At 43.0% G+C, this 22,213-nt stretch overlaps 1 protein-coding gene across 7 annotated transcripts in view; it reads left to right on the top strand.

The window, feature by feature from the left end:
- ARID1B (AT-rich interaction domain 1B) overlaps positions 1-20,766 on the top strand; it is a 310,106-nt gene extending 289,340 nt beyond the window's left edge. For all 7 annotated transcript variants that reach the window (XM_072141069.1, XM_072141068.1, XM_072141070.1 and 4 more), the window contains 4 exons: positions 13,086-13,182; positions 13,581-14,364; positions 17,537-17,667; positions 18,557-20,766. In XM_072141069.1, coding sequence (XP_071997170.1) covers positions 13,086-13,182; positions 13,581-14,364; positions 17,537-17,667; positions 18,557-20,302 — 2,758 coding nt within the window. In that variant the 3' untranslated portion in view covers positions 20,303-20,766. The remainder of the gene's footprint in view (positions 1-13,085; positions 13,183-13,580; positions 14,365-17,536; positions 17,668-18,556) is intronic.
- Positions 20,767-22,213: the final 1,447 nt, after the last annotated feature.

The following is a 22,213-nucleotide window of genomic DNA, read 5'->3' as shown; positions in this document are numbered from 1 at the left end:
TTTTATTATTACAAATTTCGCCTCCTTCTTGTCTGCCTGACAAACCTTGTTATGTCATATAATGAATGAGTAATAAACAGAAAACAAACAGGTCACGGCTGTGACCCGAACAATAACACAATCTTTCAGTTTCATCTGCGTATTAACTGCTGTGAAACAACAAAACCAAAAGAAAAAAAAGAAGAAACTTGTCAGCCTTCTCCTATAGGTCGGTTCTCCTCCCTATCCAGCTTCACCCACCCTCTCCAACCAAACCCTCAGGGTTTAATCGGCTAGTCTAGCCGGGGATAATTTCCACCTTATAAAGACACACCACTTTGTCTGCTTTGCTGTGTCTCCTCACCTATTGGAGGTACTATCTCTCAGTTCTTGTCTAAGTCTACGCGCCGAGTAGTTAGTATCTCTTGAGTTGCACCAAAGTCCCCATACCTGATCAAACTTATTGGGGCGTTTGCGATGTTTGTACACCAGTTTTTCATAGGGTAGAATCTGGTTAATTTGTGATTTCCACATGCTCAAGTTTGGGGTATTGGGGTCATACCACCGCAGGGCAATGCACTTTCTGGCCATAAATAGAGCTTCCCTTAGGAATATGATTTGGTAAAGAGACCAATCTTCTTCAGAAAGTAGGCCTAAAAGGCATCCCTCAGGTGACTTGGGGACCGGGATGTGTATTAGTGTGGATAAGAAATTGGTGATGTTATTCCAGAACTCCTGTATGGGAGGGCAAACCCAGCTCATATGCCAGAAATCCGCCCCTAGCTCCCCACATCGGGGACAGGCTGTCGTGGGTACTCGGCCCATTCTTGCCATACGCACTGGTGTTAAGTAAGCCTGATGGGTAAAGTATAGCTGAATCATTCTGTTATTCACGGCAGGGGATACCTTGGTGTGTGCTACTAATAAGTCGTTGATAGAGTCCTCCTCTAATGATGGAATGTGTGCCTTCCATCTGTCAATCACCGGCAGACTATTGTTTATCACTTTCTCCTGGGTAAGGTGGGTGTATAAGGCAGATATAATGCCTCTAGGCCCCTGTGTTTTACATATCCCTATCAGTGGGTATGAGGAGATAGGTGTCCTAGGAAATGGGAATTGAGTCTCCAGGGCATGTCGCAGCTGGAGAAATCTATAAAAGAAATGCCTCTCTAGCTCAAATTTCTGTTGTAATTCCTGAAAGGAATGTAGAACATTCGCCTCAAACACATCCGCAAGCGTACTGACCCCTTTGGCTTTCCAGAGATGTGCCCCTTCTAGCGTCTGTAACTGTGGTAGGGATGGGTTATTCCACAGTGGTATTTCTGCTATTGTATCTGTGAATCTCGAGATTTTAGTCGCCGCCTGCCATACTTGTCTGGCAAGTCTATGTAAGGGTAGGAAGGGGAGGTCAAGGGCATGGTTGGGTACAAACACTGGCCATAGACTGGAACAGCCTAAATGATGCTGGAGGTGATATTCTGCATTTGGTAAAGTTTGTTCTGCTACCCAGTGTCTCACATATTTGAGTTGTCCCGCTATATAATAGTGGTAGAAATCTGGCAGAGCCATTCCCGCCTCATCTTTAGGTCGCTGCAGCGTAGAGAGGCCAAGCTTAGCTCTAGAAGTTCCCCATATGAAAGTGCCTGTAAGGGAGTGTAGTGTCTTAAAAAACCTTTTTGGAATCGGAACTGCAGCATGCTGCAGTACATACAGGCATTTAGGAAGAATGATGAGTTTCACTAGATTAATTCTGCCAGCGGTTGAGAGGGGAAGGGTTTTCCATGCTTTGTATTTGTTTTTGGCGAACTCCAGTATTGGGTCCGTCACCCGTTTGCTAGTATTTTGGTATGTCTTGTATACAGTGATACCTAAGTAAGTGAAATCTGTGACCACTCTTAATCTTTCTACTACTTCCGGACCTGTCCAGGGAGAGGAGCCCAGCGGCATAAGAACCGATTTGGTCCAGTTCACACATAGGCCAGAGTACTTCCCAAATTCGTTTATGATAGATATGGCGTGCGGTAATGTGGTCGTGGCGTTGGCCATGAATAATACCATGTCGTCGGCGTATAAGCCAACTCGGTCTTCTCTTTCCCCTATATTTATGCCTTGATAGACTCTATCCTGTCTAAGATTCAACGCCAAAGCCTCAATTGCCAGGGCAAAAAGGAGTGGGGAAAGGGGGCACCCCTGTCGGGTCCCTCTATGTAGGGTAAATTGGGGAGATAATTCTCCATTGATCAGTAGTTTGCTGACTGGAGAGGTATACAGGATGTCAATCCACGTTGAGAACCTTGGTCCAAAGCCAAATCTCTGCAGGCATTGTTTAAGAAAGGCCCACTCGATGGAGTCAAACGCCTTGGCCGTGTCTAAAGAGGCCAAAGCCCAATCTTCCCCTGTCACCTGCCCTATCTGTGCCACCACCTGCACCCTTCTTATATTATCCGACGTAGATTTACCAGGCATAAATCCACACTGGTCTGAGTGAATCAGGGACAAGATTACCGTATTCAGTCTAGTCGCTAGAATCCTGGTGAGTATTTTGTAATCTATGTTAAGCAATGCTATAGGGCGGTAAGAGCCGCAATCTGCAGGGTCTTTTCCTGGCTTGAGAATTAATACAATCGTGGCCTCATATAGAGAAGGGGGCAAAGTCCCGGCCTCAAAAGAAGCAGAATACATCTCTAGTAGACGTGGCATCAGCAGCTCTTTGTACTTGGCGTAGACTTCCTTAGGGAGTCCATCTGGCCCTGATGCCTTGTTGTTATTTAGGCGGTCTATCGCCTCTTCTATTTCATCCAGAGATATAGGGCTTTCTAATTGGGATCTCTGTTCCGGGGTCAGTGAGGGGAAATTTAGGTCCCCTAGGTATAGTGCAATGTCATCTTCGTCTTTATCTATTTTAGTTCTATAGAGATCCATATAAAATTCGGTGAATCTGGCCAGTATTTCGGAGTGGGTTCCTAGACTCAAGCCATGTTCATCATTAATAGCTAGGATAGGTGGAGACATTGTATGTTGACGTGCCAGGTGCGCTAATAGCTTTGCCGACTGATTACCTAATTCAAAGGCTGTTTGCTTATAAAAGAATAATTTATTATCAGCTTTTTCTTTTAGAGCATGTAGGTATAGTCGGCCTATGTGTAACCATTTGGCCCTGTTTGTCTCTGTTGGGTCAGATATATATTGTCGTTCAAGGGATTGACACTGTTCTGCTAATTCTGCCTCCTTTCTTACTGACTCTCTTTTGATATAAGAGATAGAGGACTGTAGACATGTACGCATGTAGCCCTTAGTTGCTTCCCACAGCGATTTATGATTGACATTTGAGCTGTGAGCTTGGAAAAATGTCTGCAACTGTTCAGGTAGCCTATCTGATGCTCCTATGAGCTCTAGCCAAAAGGGATGTATCATAGTCTTGTGCATTAATGAAGTAGATCGATGCCCTACCACGCATATCACTGGGGAATGATCTGAAATTCCTCTGGGCAGGTATTGTATATCTTGCAGGTGTGGAATTATATTTGTGGATCCTATAATATAATCTATGCGGGAAAGGGATCTGTGTGAAGCACTGTAACAGGAGTATATTTTGACCAAGGGGTACCTTTGTCTCCAGAAATCCACCCAGCCCATTTCCGTCAGGAACCGTGACAAGCTGCTACGCTGCGGTCCTGTCAGGGAAGTCTGGATTCTGTGGAAACGGTCCAAATCCTGATCTAAAAGCATGTTGAGGTCTCCCATGCATATGTTCCTCGCTTGTGGATGGGAGGTTGCAAACAGCGCCGCCTGGCGCAGTACATGCATGGATGCAGGGGGTGGAATGTATATTGCCATTATATTGTAAGGGACACTGTCAATGTTTGCATGTACAAACACAAATCTGCCCTCTGGGTCAACTACCTGCGCTTTCACCTCCCATCTCACCGTTTTATGAACTAATAACGAGACTCCTCTCGATGCCGTGTTGTAACAAGAATGTGAGCCCCATTGGATCCAGGGTTTATGTAGTGTCTGTACCTTGGAAGCAATGAGGTGGGTTTCCTGTAGGCATATGATATGGGAATTCAGTTGCTTTATGTGTGTGGCTGCCATTAACCGTTTGCTAGGGGTGCCCAGGCCGCGAACGTTCCATGTGAGAAACTTGATTTCAGACATGTGAGGTCATCCTTATATATGTGTAGGATATCCTTGTCTCGGGAGGTCGGAAGCCCGCGCCTATTTCGGTTATATTCGTATAAGGTTTGTTGCTGACATAACATCTTAAAACCAGAACATTAAAATTACAATAACTGTAACTGCTTAAAGTAGACACTCCAGATCCTCCTCCACTCTGGCTGCAGCAAAGTCGCCGCTCTTCCAGGGTGTAGGAGTGTCTAGCCTCATTGGCTAGCGTTATGGGATACCCATGCCTCATAGGTCGTGTTAAAGGCATGTAGTATGCGTTCCTTCTTAAAGACCCCAAATTATTGGCAGATTCCCAGAGGGACTCTAATGACACGTTTGCGTATCTAACTCATCGGCCTCCTGGTCCTCTCTAAGATTCCTATTTAATTTACATAGATCCATATTATTCTATCTTAAACTAACAATCCCCCAGTGTAACATCTGTTAACCTTGATAAAAACAACAAGAAAAGGATATAATGAGTCTTCATCATACAACTCAAGTCGTCTCAGCGGTTAGGAGACTTTCTTCTCTGTTCCAGCCAGTCATTAGCTTCACTTGGGGACACAAAAAATAACACTTTGTCGTTGTCTACCACTCTTAGGCGTGCAGGGTAGGCCATGGAGTATGGGATATTTTTATCCCTTAATCTTCTTTTTACGTCCATGAAAGTAGCTCTTTTCTTTTGCAGTTCCATGGAGAAGTCCGGGAAAATGGACACTCTTGTATTGCTCACTTTGATGTCCGCTTTTCTGCGTGCTTGTTGTAATATCAAATCTCTGTCTCTGCTGTTTAAGAACCTGGCAAGCAATGGCCGTGGTGGTGCTCCCGGAGGGGGGGCTCTAGCAGGGACTCTGTGCGCCCTTTCAACCGCATAAGCTGCCGAGAAGTGCGCCTCCGGAAACAGTTCTTTGATCCATTTCTCCACATATTCTTCTGGTGAGCGCCCCTCTATTCGTTCCGGGAGGCCAATGATTCTTATATTATTGCGTCTCAGCCGGTTTTCTAAGTCATCCGCCTTTTGTTTCAGGCTTTCTGAATCTGCTTTCAGAGTGGTGACCGCACTGGGTACATTGGCTGTCCGATCTTCAATCTGTGATATCCTTTCTTCCGTATTTTGCACCCTGTCCCTCAGGCTATGCAGGTCTTGTCTGAGAAGGCCGACGTCCACACCGACTTCATCAAGTTTCCCTGTCAGGGAGCTTTTGCAAGCATCTATTGCAGCTAGGACCTGTGAGGTAACTTGTTTCAGGGTGGGTTCTTCTGTCTCTTCGCCAATTTCTAGCGGGTCATTGGTGCCTTGTTTCCCCCTGGTCTGAACTGTACGCTGGGGCTGCGGGATACGGGATGATTCCCCTTGTTCTGTGCGGGCAAATTCTCGCAGTCTGTCCGCTGCATTTGCCTTCGGGGGGCCCATTCTGTTGTAAGGTGGGATAGTATGTCTTATAGGTCACCTGATGGCCTTCTATGCCTGCAGTGTAAGGTGCTGCTGTGCTGGGTTGAGCTGCCTGTTGTTATATCACCAGTATAGGGAGCCTCCCCACAGTCTCTGTTATCCGGACCTAGTCCAGTCTATTCCTGGCTAGCACAGTATGCTGCGCTGCCAGGCTGCTTTCAAGAGGCTTCTCCCTTGTAAGGGCGTCTCGGGTCTGGCTCGGGTCAGGTGTAGGGATAGTGCCCCTGGAGCTCCTCACCTTATGCGCGGTCTGCAGGGGATAATGGCGCCACTTCCGGTTCTCCGTTCCCGCCGCGATCTTCTGGCCCCGCGCGCCGACTCTACTGCACTGCCGCCGTGTGTTTCGGCTTCCTTCCGAGCCTCCAGCTCCTTCTCAGCTCTCCTCCCGGCTGATTTGGGCTCCTGCAGGCAGGGTCTGGAGCCGTCCTCCGACCAGGCTTCTCCCCCGTGCTGGGCTTGCAGGCCGCGCAGCTCCGTTCTCCCGCTCAGTCGCCCTTGTTTCCTCCGCTACTGCTCCGGTAGGTGCTGTGGGGGAGTGATGGGTGCCCTATAGGGATCTGGGCAATTCAGGATCGCCGATGTGCAGGATATCTGCAGGATTTTTTGGGGTCTGCTCGGAGCGCTCTTAGGCACGTCTGGCCATGTTGGCTGCTAGCCACGCCCCCCCTTAAAAACATGTTTTATTGAAACACTGGGCATACCATGACTGAATAATGATGACACAGTTGGGCACTGGGATGGGCACACAGGAAGCAGCAAGCTTCACACCAGTGGTCTGCGGATACTGCACACTGTTGTTTTAGACATGTGCAGCATGGATTCTGTGCTGGACACATCATATGTTCTTACTCTGTTCATGAATATTCATTGTATCTAAATATTCTTTTCCGATTTTTTTTTTTTTATATTAAATTTTTCCAATACAGATGTATTTAAAGGTGTGACCTCATGAATCCCATCTTCAAAATAAATCAGTTAAAATATTTTATCATATATTTTTTTTATTTTTTTTATTTATTAAATAGACTCAGTTAATACAAGCAATTCAAAGAAGAGAAAAATTTGGAGATCAGGAACGCGCAGGTGCCTTCTCCTAGCATCAAACATCCAATATAGAAATAAATCCTATCATATACAAAAGAGTCTGCCTAAACAGTAGAATTTGTTTGCACGAAAGGAAAAAATTTTTTTTTTTTTTTTTCCCCTTTTGAAAAATGCAGTAATACCTAAACAACATATATAGGGGGCAAGGTGCATATATGTAATGAATGACCACCTTATGAGGACTCCATTCCCCCTAGAAATGTCTAACAACTACCAGAAACGAGTGCCTGCCCCTCCCTCCCCAACCCCCCACTCCCACCCTACCACCCTCTGCCCGTGCTGGAGATGTGAAAGATAACCAAAAATTTAACTAACTTATCCCTATCGACCCATCAAAAGGTCTTCCCGGGACTAAAAAGGGACCCAGTTCTTCAATTTCTCCATTGGTCCCATAACCCACTCAATCTACTACCATTCCTGTAACGATTCTCGTATGCGCATTCATACGCTTTAGTGCGTGCCACAAGGTTGCTCCATTCTTTCACCGCTGGTGATTTGTCATCTTTCCAATGTTTCACTAATATTAATCTGGCGAGACAGAGTAGCTTCAACGCTAGATGACTTTTTGCTTTAGATTCAATAACAATCGGATGGAGGCCGAGTATCCCGCAAGTAGCATCTCGTGTCAGGGAGCATTGAAGCTGAGACTCTATTATCTTATAGACCTCCTCCCAATATAGACTGATTTTAGGGCAATCCCATAAAACGTGTAAGATGTCGGCATGTGCGCTTTTGCATCGCTTACAATTGGAGTTTTCACTTAACCCAATTTTAAACATCAAAGCTGGTGAAAAATAAATTCTATATAGAATATTAAGTTGAGTGCATCTGTGATTTAAATTGATTGTGGATCGAACAACATTTTTATATATATCTCTCCATTGTGCTGCTGTGATAAGCCCAAGCTGGTTTATCCATTTTACTTGACTTATATGACTAAAGTTCTGGTCTATGTCCGCTCTCATCAAATGATAGATCCTAGACATTTTCAGAAGTGACGTCTCTAACCCTAAAATTTCAGAACAATAACCACCTTCGTGTATCGTAAACGTATCGTGATATATTTCTTTCCTAAATGCATGTGCTAGTTGACAATACCTAAAATAATCTTTCTCCTCCAGAATCCCCTTTGTGCACCAAAACTGAAAGGAGGGTAACCCCCACTGTACCCCCAAATGCTCCAAAGAATAAATCCCTTTTCTCTTCCAAAATCCGACATCTTCCATTTTATATAGTTCTAAAAAGTTACGATTGCCCCATAACGGGGTAAATTTGAAACCCCCCTTAATCCCATACAACCTCTTAAAATCTCTCCAGGTGTTTTCCAATAATACTGCCAGTGGAAATGTTTTACTAGCACAGCCTTTCAATATACCTGACTCCAATAGGGCGAGAATAGACATAAATCTATGCCCCACCCGGTCACTAATCACCTGAAATACTGTGGAGGATTTATTTTCAAGAATATACTGAATCTGTGCCGACAGAAAATAGTGGTACAAGGAGGGGATTGAAAGACCACCCCTCTCCTTGTTAACCATTAATGTTTCCTGTTTAATGCGTACCCTTTTCCTCCCCCATAGTAATTTATTTATGATCGCTCGAATGAAACCAAACCATTTCCTACCAATCCAACAAGGAGAGTTGCATATTACGTATAACAATTGAGGCAGCAAAATACTCTTTGTGAGGACAACTCTCTCAGCTCGATTTAATGGCAGCGTATTCCATGTATTCACCTTATTTTTCAGTTTTGCTAATAGAGGGGCCAAATTCAAAGATATATAATCACCTACGTTAGGTGTAATCTTTAGCCCCAAATATTCACATGAAGATGAAATCTTTAGATCCGCCTGGATCAAATTAAGCCGAGAATCGCTATCAAGTGGGACCACAATAGATTTGTGAGTATTGATCTGAAAACCCGAAAACCTCCCAAACTCCCTAATCACCTTCAGGGCTTTTGGAACCGATGTATTAGAGTCCTTTAAGCAGAGCAAGACATCGTCGGCATACAACATTATCTTATCTGTAGGACCGGCCAGTCCTCCGCCCCCTATCTCCCTATCTGACCTAATTTTTATTGCCAATGGTTCTATAAAAAAAGCAAATAATAGGGGAGACAGGGGGCATCCCTGCCTAGTGCCCCTAGACAGACTAAAGAAAGGAGAGTAGTCACCATTTATTCTAATACAAACCCTGGGGGCCTGATAGAAGAGTCTAACCCAGTCAACAAATCTGCCGCCCAGCCCGAATCTCAGCAAAACTTCCCAGAGGAAGTCCCACTCCACCCTATCAAAGGCTTTGGAAGCGTCCAATGACAGGATGGAGCGGGACTCCCCCCGTCCCAGCTGAAGGCCCGCATACAACCGTTTTACATTAGTCTTACCCTGGCGACCGGCCACAAAGCCGCATTGATCTTCATGTATGAGGGTTGACGCACATTCTTTTAATCTATTCGAAAGCAATTTGGCCACCAATTTAGCATCAGTATTAAGAATAGAGATCGGACGGTAGGATTCTGCCTCCAAAGGGTCCTTATTTTTTTTGGGTAATAAAACTATACATGCCTCATACCAAGACTCGGGTAGTCTCCCCACCCTCTGTGCCGCCTCCCAAATCTCCACCATAAGGGGAAGGAGAATAGCACCAAATCTTTTGTAAATTTCTAGAGGTAGCCCGTCCAACCCTGGTGAGGAGTTACGTCTGGAGGATGAGAGAGACTCCTCGAGTTCCGAGATAGATATTGGACAAGATAATCTGTCCACTCTGTCTGTCAATAGTCTAGGGAACTGGATATTATCTAAGTAGTGTCCTATGTCCTCCACTGACACCTCCAGATCTGAAGAATAAATGTTTTGAAAAAACTGCAAAAAAATACCCCCGATCTCCCGAGCGTTACCAGTTGCTTCCCCATGTACATTTTTAATCATAGTAATTCTATTTGATTCCTGTTGTTTTTTAACTTTGTGTAATAGCCCTTTTGAAGGAGAGCCACTCTCGCAATGTGACTTCTGATCCAGGAAGAATAACTTCTGCAAAGCCTTATTAGTAATAAATCTGTTATACTCCTCTTGTGCTTTATTAAATCTATCATATAAATCTAGTGAACTATTTGCCTGATAATCCCTTTCTCTTTTTTTCACTTCCTCTTTTAAATTCTTCTCTTGTCTGGCCCATTGTTTACGGAGAAATATAATTTCTGAATTTATTATCCCTCTAAGGAAGGATTTCAAGGCATCCCAGATCAAACCCACATTATCGGAGGTCCTATTAGCCGATATAAAATTACATAGTTCTCTCTTAATTTTATCCTCATCTGTTAATAGGGACAACCAGTGCGCATTAAGTTTCCAAAACCTCATAACAGGTTTAGTTGAGGCGGACAGCTCGAGAACCAATGGTGAGTGATCAGAAATGGACCGATTATCGTACCGGATTTTCCGCACCCAACCGATGGCGTAATCATTGGCCACTGCCAGATCGATCCTGGAGAAGGAATTATGAGAGCGATTGTAACATGAGAATACTGATAAGTCCCCATTTAAAGACCTCCACACATCCTTCAAGCCCACCTCCTGACAGAATCTGGAGAAGGGGGTGTCCAACGCAGTTGTAACTACCAACTTCCTTTTCCCTAATCGGTCCTTCTTCTCTGACATAACAGAGTTGAAGTCCCCCAGAGCCAATACGGGACAGTCTCCAACCCTCTCCAGGAACCGCATCAGACTTATCAAAACGTCATATCTGAAGGGAGGTGGAATATATATCCCTGCTACAACACATTTAATGCCTTCTAAAATACCACACAGAAAGACAAATCTGCCCTCTCCGTCGCACAAGGCATCTGAGATTTGAAAACTGATAGCTCTATGGACCAGAATAGATACCCCTCTAGAAAATGATGAGTAGACAGAATTATATACCTGACTAGCCCACCTCCTGTCTACTAGGGCTAAGGAGTCTTTGTCAAGATGTGTCTCTAACAATATCACAATAGCAGGAAGTTGCTTGACAATGTAGTCGAAAATGTTACAGCGCTTCAGACGGTCCTTCAGCCTCCTTATATTCCAGGATATAAACCTAGTGCCCATTGGATAAGGTAAATAGAAAAGCGAACAACCAATCAACATCTCCAGCAACAAGGCATCCCTCCCCCCCAAACCCAGTCAAATGTCCTACCATGGTAGAACTCTTCCTACTTAGGCCACTTACCCACCCCCATCCAACCCCTGCTCCCCCAAAGCTGATATACCTTGCCCATCTGTGTCATGCACTTCATAGACCCTTAAGATCTAACCAGTCAGAGACTTGATCTGGTGTGCTAAAAAACTGGGACTGACCTTGAAAAATAATTTTTAGTTTTGCCGGGAACATCAGTGAATAAATAATACCTTTATCTCTTAACCTTTTTTTCACCTCAAGAAAACTTTTCCTTTTTTGTAGGGTATCCCTAGAGAAATCCGGATAGAGAGATATTTTTACACCTTGAATCGATAGATCTTTTAGATCGCGTGCTCTTCGTAATATAATATCCCGATCTCTAGAGAGTACTGTTTTACAAATGAAGGTCCGGGGATTATTACCAGGAACGTACGATACTGAAGGGATTCTATGAGCACGTTCTATGTCAAAACTAGGGGAGAGATACTCCTTCCCTATTTTTTCCACAAGCCATTCTTTAATAAAGGTAACGGGGTCTTCTCCTTCAGCCTTTTCTGGTATCCCTATAACCCTCAAGTTGGCTCTCCTTGCGCGATCCTCCATATCGGCAAGTTTTCCTTTAAGGCCCTTATTTTCACTTTCTAATGAGGACGTAACTTTTTTGAGAGTGCTTATCTCTTTCTCAATATTGACAATTTTATCCTCAAAAATTTTCTGCTTATCTCTGACTTTATTCAAATCCTCTCTCAACAGAGAGACATCTCCTCTCAAGGCGCCCACTTGATCTGTAAGATCCAAAATGGCTGAGTTGCAGGTTTTTATAGAGTCAAGAATCTCTCTGAGCATAGCTTTTTCTCCCCCAACTCCTGCCTCATCGCTATCCTGTTCTTCCCCCTCAAGGACTGCAAATCTCGACCCCTGTGGTCTATTTTTGGGGTCCTGCCCCTCGTGGTCAGGATTTTTCTGTGTTATCAAACCGGTACGTGTTTTCACTGAGGGGGACTTCCATAATTTGTCTAGTTTCGTAGAATTATCCCCTTTGGACCCTCCTTTATCTTTCTCCCTAGGAGATGTTGTACCCAGGGATTTCCTTGAGGTATTTTTAGGTGGCATCATAAAAGAACTATAACCTCTTCTACCAATCCCAACATATATAACAAGTTTTCAATATTTAACACCAAACTGGTAACAGTAAAGATTATGACATATACACGCCTCACATGGCAGGAGGCCACACAAAAAATTTGTCTAGCAGAAAAAGAGGGCCTTTTAACCATATTATACAGACCCAATAAAGGAGGCGATAAATGCTGACAGAGTTCTGTACAATTCCTACTAATGTCCACACAGCCTGCGACAGTGGTTAAAAAAAAAGGTTAGTATGAAACTGAAATCCATATGTTGGAAACTGGTTAGTGTCGGATGAAATGACGGCGGAGAAGCAAGTCCTCGTAGTTAAAGTTAGGTTAGAGAGGAAGAACAGTATTAACGCTAATATTATTTTAGCAAAGCAACAAGTCTCAGTTAGTACCAGTTAGTAGCACGTAGAGCACAGCAAAATCTCAGTTAGTACCAGTTAATGGCATCTAAGGCACAGCAGAGGGGAAACCGTATCCAGATACATCTCACCCATCCTGTAGAAACGGCTCCGAAAAATTCCAGCAATTAGTAGACACGTAGTGGAGGAAGATGGAAACCAGGCATAAGAAAACTGCAGGATCCGACTCACGACCACGCCGACAACAAGGAGAAAGCCCCGGCCACGCCGCCTCAGCAGCGATACCCGAGCCCAATTCGAGTCAGGTCAGCGCGTCCTCCGAGACCGCGATCCACCTCGCAGTAGGGATCCTGTCTCCTCGATACACCTCCAGCCATCCACCTTCATGCGTACGGAGCAGGGAGCCCATCAGATGGTGACCGCAGCCCCCATACTGCCGAAACACCGCGGAGGGGAGATGACAGCGCCGGAGGACCCCGCTGCAAGATCCAGCAAGGGCGCCGCGGAGTCAGCGCTCCACGGAGACTCCCATCATCCAGCGTGCGGCGGCCAGGACAGCAGGGGAGAGCAGGGAAAGTTGGCGGGGCGGCTGTGCAGCGTGACGTGTCTACGCCATGCCGGTACGCCTCCCGAGCCACCCCCAGAGTGTATTTTATCATATATAATATCTTATTATATACATATATAAATTAACATTGTGTAACTTATTTTTTATAGACATGAGGCATATGGACAGCAGTATGCAGGGCAAGGACCCACTTCAGGACAACCACCATATGGAGGGCACCAGGCAGGAATGTATCCTCAACAACAAGTAAGGCTTTTGTCATTATTAGCAATAAGTGTAATGGTTTACACATGTTATCTTTTTTTTTATAATTTTTGGAACATAGTTACATAGTAAAGTTGAAAATAGACAATGTTAATCCAGATGAAGGCAAAACCATTTCTACCAGACCAATACTGTAATCCCTATGTAAGGGGAAAAAATCTTCCCTAATCAGAATGTGCCAAATCAATTAATCCCTGGTCAACATTTCCCTTCAGTCTAGTCCATCTCTAATAGCTTGTTGCAAAGTAGAATACAGTAGAATACCCCTTTACAATGCCAGATTATAATGTAATTTCCCATAGGATCTTTAGGATCTATGCTGCCACTATTCAGCATTTTGTGATATGTTAGTCTAAAATGTTTTTCCATTCTAATTTCAGAACTACAAACGCCATATGGATGGGATGTATGGTCCATCATCAAAGCGGCATGAAGGAGATATATATAATATGCAATACAGTAGTCAACAGCAGGATGTGTATAATCAGTATAGCAACACTTACTCTGGACCTGATAGAAGACCCATGCAAGGCCAGTATCCTTATCCCTATAACAGAGAGCGCATCCAAGGCCCAGCACAAATGCAACAACATGCCATGGGGCCACAAATAATGAGTGGTCCCATGCAGTCATCTACAAATGATGGCTCTCAACAGAACATGTGGACATCCCGTAGTGATATCCCATACTCATACCCCGGAAGACAAGGTTCTGGAGGCACTCAACAACCAGGAACTTATCCAGCTATGAACCGCTCTGATGACATAATCGGCCCTGACCAAAGAATGAATCATGATGGTCAGTGGCCCTCTCATGGAAATCAGCGTCAGCCCTCTTATATGTCTCCATCAGGAACCATGCAACCAATTACTAGAGCTCCACCTTCTTCTTACCAGACTCCACCTTCTATGCCAAACCACATTTCAAGGGCTCCAAGTCCTGCTTCATTTCAGCGCTCACTAGAAAACCGTATGTCACCAAGCAAGTCTCCTTTTATGCCATCTATAAAAATGCAGAAAGTCATGCCCACAGTCCCTCCGACACAAAGTTCTGGGCTTTCTGCTCAGTCTTCTATGAGACGTGAAATAACCTTCCCTCCTGGTTCAGTGGAAGCAACTCCACCAATCTTGAAGTCCAGGAGAAAGGTTACCTCAAAAGACATAGGTAAGTTAAACTAATAAATACAGGTTATGTGACCAAGAGCAGATGGTATAAATTGCTTCCTATGTATCAGGAATTACGACTTTGTCATCTCTCATTTTCCAGAAAACTGGATATGTATGTTTTTGGAGTATAACACGGTATTGACCAGCACATGTTGAAAGTAGTCTCATGGCTCCTGCTGCCCTGCAGTGCAGTCAAGTGGAGTTTATGCCTTGTCAAGCAGCTGGAGCAATAATGAAGGTCCCAGACCTTCCATTATTAGCATATGACATCCATAATATGCTGAAATGCCTTAGTATTACATTATATTATATGTATATCCAATAATTGCACTTTCTAGAAAAAAACAATAAAAGTATTTTAAAATAATAAAACGAACCCTAAAATCTAACAAACAAAAATGATCAAAATGTCACATATATGCCAGATACCCCATATAAATCCTAGATATTATACTGTAAAAAATGTCTAAATGTTCAACAATAGGCAAATAGCTTTGTCGTGTGAAAAAGCAATTCTTTTATTCCAAAAGTTACTGAAAGGATTTAACAAACCTGAAGTTCGAGCACATCTCATATGTATAAATTGTGTACGGTCAGGATTTTACTAACCCACAGAACAAAGGTAACATGTTATTTATACAACTTGGTTAATGGTGCAAGTAAAGGAGGAGAGTTGGTGTTTTAACCTCTTCACTTCTAGCCAACGTACACATACGGTGGCTGGTGGTGACGTGCTATACAGCTAGAGCTCACACACTGAGCTATCTCAAAATGTGGCGGGTGTCAGCTGTATTATACACCAGTCGTTAACTGCTGTGGTCAGTGCTGGCACAGATTCCCCCACTTAACCTGTTGTCACAGGCGACTATAAGAGAGAAGTACCATATATACTTGTGTATAAGCCGAGTTTTTCAGCACAAACAGCTCTTCTGGCTTTCGCGCCCATCATCTGTACATCGCGCTGGGCGCAGCCATTGCTCTCTCCCGGGGCGCGATGTACAGAAGACGGGCGCAGAAGAGGACCCGCGCGGACATCGGGGGAGCAGCGCTGCAGATCAGGGCCACCAGAGGGTGAGTATATAAGTTTTTTTTTTTTTTGTTTTTTTTTAATGCTGGGCTGTATACAACTGGGGGCAGACTGGGCTCTGCTGTATACTACTGGGGGTGGGCTGGGCTGTATACAACTGGGGGCAGACTGGGCTCTGCTGTATACTACTGGGGGTGGGCTGGGCTGTATACTACTGGGGGCAGGCTGGGCAGTGCTGTATACTACTGGGGGCAGGCTGGGCAGTGCTGTATACTACTGGGGGCAGGCTGGGCAGTGCTGTATACTACTGGGGGCAGGCTTGGCAGTGCTTTATACTACTGGGGGCAGGCTGGGCTGGGCTGTATACTACTGGGGGCAGGCTGGGCTGTGCTTTATACTATTGGGGGCAGGCTGGGCTGTGCTGTATACTACTGGGGGCAGGCTCGGCAGTGCTGTATACTACTGGGGGCAGGCTGGGCTGTGCTGTATATTACTGGGGGCAGGCTGGGCTGTGCTGTAAACTACTGGGGGCAGGCTGGGCTGTGCTGTAAACTACTGGGGGCAGGCTGAGGTGGCTGTATACTACTGAGGGCAGGCTGGGCAGTGCTGTATACTACTGGGGGCAGGCTGGGCAGTGCTGTATACTACTGGGGGCAGGCTGGGCTGTTCTGTATACTACTGGGGGCAGGCTGGGCTGTTCTGTATACTACTGGGGGCAGGCTGGGCTGTTCTGTATACTACTGGGGGCAGGCTGGGCTGTTCTGTATACTACTGGGGGCAGGCTGGGCTGTGCTGTATATTACTGGGGGCAGGCTGGGCTGTGCTGTAAACTACTGGGGGCAGGCTGGGGTGGCTGTATACTACTGAGGGCAGGCTGGGCAGTGCTGTATACTACTGGGGGCAGGCTGGGCAGTGCTGTATACTACTGGGGGCAGGCTGGGCTGTTCTGTATACTACTGGGGGCAGGCTGGGCTGTTCTGTATACTACTGGGGGCAGGCTGGGCTGTTCTGTATACTACTGGGGGCAGGCTGGGCTGTTCTGTATACTACTGGGGGCAGGCTGGGCAGTGCGGTATACTACTGGGGGCAGGCTGTATACCACTAGGGGCAGGCTGGGGTGGCTGTATACTACTGGGGGCAGGCTGGGGTGGCTGTATACTACTGGGGGCAGGCTGGGGTGGCTGTATACTACTGGGGGCAGGCTGTATACTATAGGGGGCTGGCTATATACTGGGGGGGGGGTCTGTGACCAATCCATTTCCCACCCTTGGCTTATACTCGAGTCAATAGGTTTTCCCAGTTTTTGGTAGTAAAATTAGGGGTCTTGGCTTATACTCGGGTCGGCTTATACTCGAGTATATACAGTATATTCAGAATATACTGCCAACAGTTGTATGGTATTAAATTATATAAGAGATCAAAGTGAACACATAAAATAAAATAAATCATAAACATGTTAGGTATCCCCACAACCCAAAATGTCTGAGCAAAATATAAAAGTAATTATTCCCAGTGGCAAACCCTGTAATGCTAACTAGCATCCAAATGTCCAAATCAACACTTTTTTGCCTCCCATAAAAATTTTTATAAAAAGTAATTGATCAAAAGTCTGTAGAGTTGTCATCATTAGTATGACCAGGTTAAAGAATATAGCGATATATATAACAAGCCCTTAAATGCCTGTGCAAATTGAAAACTAAAAAAGGTATGGCTTGTGGTCAAACCAGAGTGGAAACCACACGCAAAAAAAACAATGAAATTCAGTCAAATGGCTATAGGCACATTACTTAACCCTTAACCAGCAATATTGAAAAAAGTTACAGATCCTAGAATTCAATTAAACAAAAACAAAGAAATTGCCATCTCTTGAAGGCCATAGCTGTACCCTGTAGGGGTTAAAGGTTTTAAAAATTATATTTACTGTTCTCTAATCATGCATTTTACCAATCCTTAAACGAAGCTATAGTAAATTACAATGACATATAATATGTATATATATATATATATATTATACACAAACACACATATATATATATATATATTGGTATGACAACAGTGGTCATATTCCGTACAGAGGAAAGTGTTTGTCAGGCAGTTTTTTATGGTTTACACTTCACTTCTGTGTTTTCATCTTTCTCAACAGTAACACCAGAGGCTTGGAGAGTGATGATGTCTTTAAAATCTGGTCTATTGGCTGAGAGTACGTGGGCCTTAGATACCATCAACATCCTACTGTATGATGACAGCACAGTGGCCACTTTTAGCTTGTCTCAGGTGAGCATATACTTTATACAGCTGCTTCCTTTTTCTGTTCTGTACTTTCACTTTTGTCCAAAAGATTTACAAGATTCTATAGTTTTAAAGATGCAATAATTTTTGAATATCTTTTAAAATCCTTACATTTTTGGCTGCTGTTACTTTTTAACCACATGATATCTTAAAAGGGTGTTCCAATAGGGAAAAACCTAGAATACCGTATTTTCGGACTATAAGGCACACTAAGAATCCTTAGATTTTCTGAGAAATAGTCCAGTGCGCCTTATATATGAACCCTACTTACAGACAACAGCTGCCTTGAACTATGGTCATTCATCCTTATAATGTGGTGCGCCTTATACTCAGGTGCGGCTTATATATGAACCTAGATGTTTTAGCAGGCATTTATTGATGGTGCGCTTTATACTCCGGTGCGCCTTATAGTCCAAAAAATACTGTAAATCATTTTTAAAAAAGAAAAAGGATAATTCATTCTTTAAATTCCCTGCTGCTCCAATGCCAGTTTTCCTAAGCACAACATATGACTGGCGAAACCAGTGATTGGCTGCATTGATCACAATATGGCTGATAAAATTTTAAAAAGAGCCGAACACATTGACAAAGCATCACGGTCAGTGGGTGTTTTTACAAATAAATAATGTTTGTGTGTGAGGTTTTTTTTCCATATAAAACATTCTGCATGTTTTTAATCCTTACCCTTGTGGTGCAGCTTGATGACTGTAACCTTGCCACCACTCTTAAGAATATTGCTTGCTCTACATTAATGCGTTATATTATGTTCCAACCGTTACTTGGTACCAAAAAACTACAAAAGTTAAACGAATTGAAACGTGTCATTAGAAAATGTCATTTTCCTAGCATTACTTATTTTTATTTTATTTTATAGTTACCTGGATTCCTTGAGCTTTTGGTGGAATACTTCAGAAAATGTCTCATTGACATATTTAAGATTTTAAAAGAATATGAAGTAGGTGAAAATGTCAAAAAAGCCCTTGAAAATGGCTCAGAAGATATTCTATCTATAGAGGAGGAGGAAGCTGCTATGGATTATAAGGAGGACACTGAAGAGTTAGAGGATGAACTGAATGATAAGGAGGAATGTAATCAAGATGCTGAAAAAATAGCAGAAAAAGACCCTGTAAATACTGAAGATCCTTCTTTTGGAAAATCTGAATTGTTGATTGATCCTTCTTTACGACCTAAACAAGCAAGCAAATTTGACAAGTTACCTATCAAAGTTGTGAAGAAAAATGATCTTTTTGTTATTGATCGGTCTGACCAACTTGGACGGGTACAGGAATTTATTAGTGGACTCCTTCATTGGCAACTTGGTGGAGGTGACACAACCGAACACATTCAGACACACTTTGAAAGCAAAATGGAAATACCCATGCGTAAAACATTACAACCCTCAATCAGTTCACTGAGCAAAAAGAAGAAAGATCTGGACATCAAAGTGTTAGCAGAGGATGAAGAGGACCAACCAGAAAAGAGCATAACTGCCACCATTGATGATGTCCTGTCTGCAAGGCCTGGTGCTCTGCCTGAAGACTCAACAAGCTCTTGCTTACAAGCAAACAGTAACAAACATTTATTAGGAATAAATCAAGCCAAAATTCATAGGAATATTACATTACTGGAAGATGAACCAAGAAACAGAGATGAAACTCCTTTGTGCACAATAGCCCCGTGGCAAGACTCTTTGGCAAAGCGCTGCATTTGTGTATCAAATATTATCCGTAGTTTGTCCTTTGTGCCTGGGAATGATGCAGAGTTGTCAAAACACCCGGGTTTGGTCTTGATTCTTGGAAAATTAATTCTCCTCCATCATGAGCACCCAGAGAGAAAACGAACACCACAGACTTATGAAAAAGAAGATGATGAAGATAAAGGTACCAGCTGTAGTAAAGATGAATGGTGGTGGGATTGCCTTGAGATTCTGAGGGAAAATACTTTGGTGACATTAGCCAATATTTCTGGAAGGCTAGACTTGTCTTGTTATACAGAAAGTATCTGTTTGCCAATTTTGGACGGCTTGCTACACTGGATGGTATGCCCATCTGCAGAGGCACAGGATCCCTTCCCAACAGTAGGGCCCAATTCTGTTTTATCCCCACAGAGACTTGTGCTGGAATCCCTATGTAAACTCAGTATACAGGATAATAATGTGGACCTTATATTGGCCACTCCCCCATTCAGTCGCCAAGAGAAACTGTATGCGACTCTCGTTAGGTACGTTGGGGACCGCAAAAACCCTGTGTGTCGAGAAATGTCTGTGGCACTGCTTTCAAACCTTGCTCAGGGGGATACTTTGGTAGCAAGGGCCATAGCTGTGCAGAAGGGAAGCATTGGTAACTTAATAAGCTTCTTGGAAGATGGAGTCACCATGGCCCAGTATCAACAGAGTCAGCATAACCTCATGCATATGCAGCCCCCCAACTTGGAGCCACCTAGTGTAGACATGATGTGCAGGGCAGCTAAGGCATTATTAGCCATGGCCAAAGTGGAGGAAAACCGATCTGAGTTCCTTATACATGAAGGTCGATTGTTGGATATCTCTATAACAGCTGTATTGAACTCTGCGGTGGCCTCGGTCATCTGTGATGTACTCTTTCAAATAGGACAATTATGACAGCAGTGGGATGCCAAGCATGTGTGAAAGGAGAGTCACATATAACTGGCTATTTTTCTGTTCTTTAATCAGGATTTGAGAGAAGAAAAACAAAAAAGTTAAAAGGATAAAAACTGATTTGCTCCACATATACAGTCATTTACCAATCTGAAATTCAGAGAAATTGTTAATGAGCTGAGAAAATAAAATTTGCTGTTTGTTTGTGTATATTAATTTTATTTGTCTTAACCAAAGTTGGTGATTGTTACATTCAGAGGTCATTTTGTTTTGTTTAGTTTTATTTTGTTTTTTTCCTCTGTTGGTTGTAAACTTGGGGGACTGATTGCTACAAATGTGCAAACATTGTAAAATGAATTGTATCCATTCTTTGCCGAATTTTTCTTTTATTTTCAAAATTCGTCCCACCATGAGTTAAATATATAAAAAAAAAAAACATACCAAACCTGTGTGCAATAGAACGGTTAGTGGAAATATATGTAGACAAGGAGCCGAAGTTTTGAAAATACTGTTTTTATCTTTGGATAACAGGAACATTAGTATAGGAACAGAATGAATAGACTATGATGGGGAAATTTAATATGAGTAAAATCCAAATTCAGTCATTAAAATGAGTTCAGTAATACACACACTGTCATAATGAAATCTGGTTTATGTTTGACTTTTACACTATGACAACAGCCTTTAGATATTTCATTATATATTTTCTTCTATTTTATTTTCTACTTCCCAGGGGCTGTAATGTATATAAGAGATGTATAGGCCTTCACATTTTTTCTTTTTTTCCCCCGTTTTCTAAAACATTCATTTTAGGACATGATTTGTCTATTTCCCCATGATGTGGTGAAAGTGATAGATTTTTATGGTCATCTTTTTATTTTGTTTACTTCCTATTCATGACACTGAAAAATGAAATATTCTCTCCTGGCCACATCTCCAACCAAGAGGGTAATGTGCAAGTTTCTGTATGTATAAATTAATGCTCTACTTCAGGATAGCAGCCAGATACTTTGCTTTACTGGTCACTATGTGGAAATAGTTGTCTGCCAACTGAATTAGACTATGGTTATATAAAACATACAGACATTATTACACCATAATGGATGAAGCATCAAAGCTATTGAGGTTTTTTCAGTGATGATACTTAACCTATTTGTATTTCAAGAAAATGTAGTTAAAAAAATGAAAAAAACTTGTTGTAAATTCCTCCTTTTCCTCTGGCTTAATGAATATCATTTATTCAGTATAAAATCTTTATACTATATGTTCCACATGTTAAGAATAAATGTACATTAAATCTTGTTAAGCACTGTGATGAGTGTTTTTGAATAATCCCCTTATGAAAACATGTGAACTTTTCTCTGAACTTAGTAATGGTGCCAATAAACTAGTAGTTTTACATACTTTATATTTTACTTACCGAAATTATGACATAAGGAATTTGTGCCATACTACTGCAGAAAAACAGCACATAGAGTGAAGCCTCTTTCAAGAGAGTACACAAACCTGCAAAAAAATTTATGGGTTGGTCTGCTCAAAAGAAAAGTTATATAGAATTCAGGATAGAGTCAGCAACATATACAGTTCAAGAAACACACAAACAATCCCAATGATGACGGCCCCCAAAATTGGGTATTTTATGCTTGAATAACATCACACAGAACCCGGCCAAAAATAGTTACAATAAAACGTTTATCATACTGAACACATATCCTCCAAGCCCACGTACAAAACCATATGTGGCACTTATCATGGTGACCTATTAATTTCCTAGTGCACAATGTATGTATCATTAATGGTTCCCAGCATGGCACCTTTCAAAAATCCTTGTCCACTGAATGGCTTTTCTTATTTCTAGATGCCAAAATGGTTCAAATTCTTTTCTCTGGTCCCTAGAACAGGATACCTCTAAAA

This window comes from Engystomops pustulosus, chromosome 3 (genome assembly GCF_040894005.1).
Source record: "Engystomops pustulosus chromosome 3, aEngPut4.maternal, whole genome shotgun sequence".
NCBI classification, from domain to species: domain Eukaryota; kingdom Metazoa; phylum Chordata; class Amphibia; order Anura; family Leptodactylidae; genus Engystomops; species Engystomops pustulosus.
The sequence above is the reverse complement of the archived record's forward strand: the minus strand, read 5'-3'. Positions and strand labels throughout refer to the sequence as shown.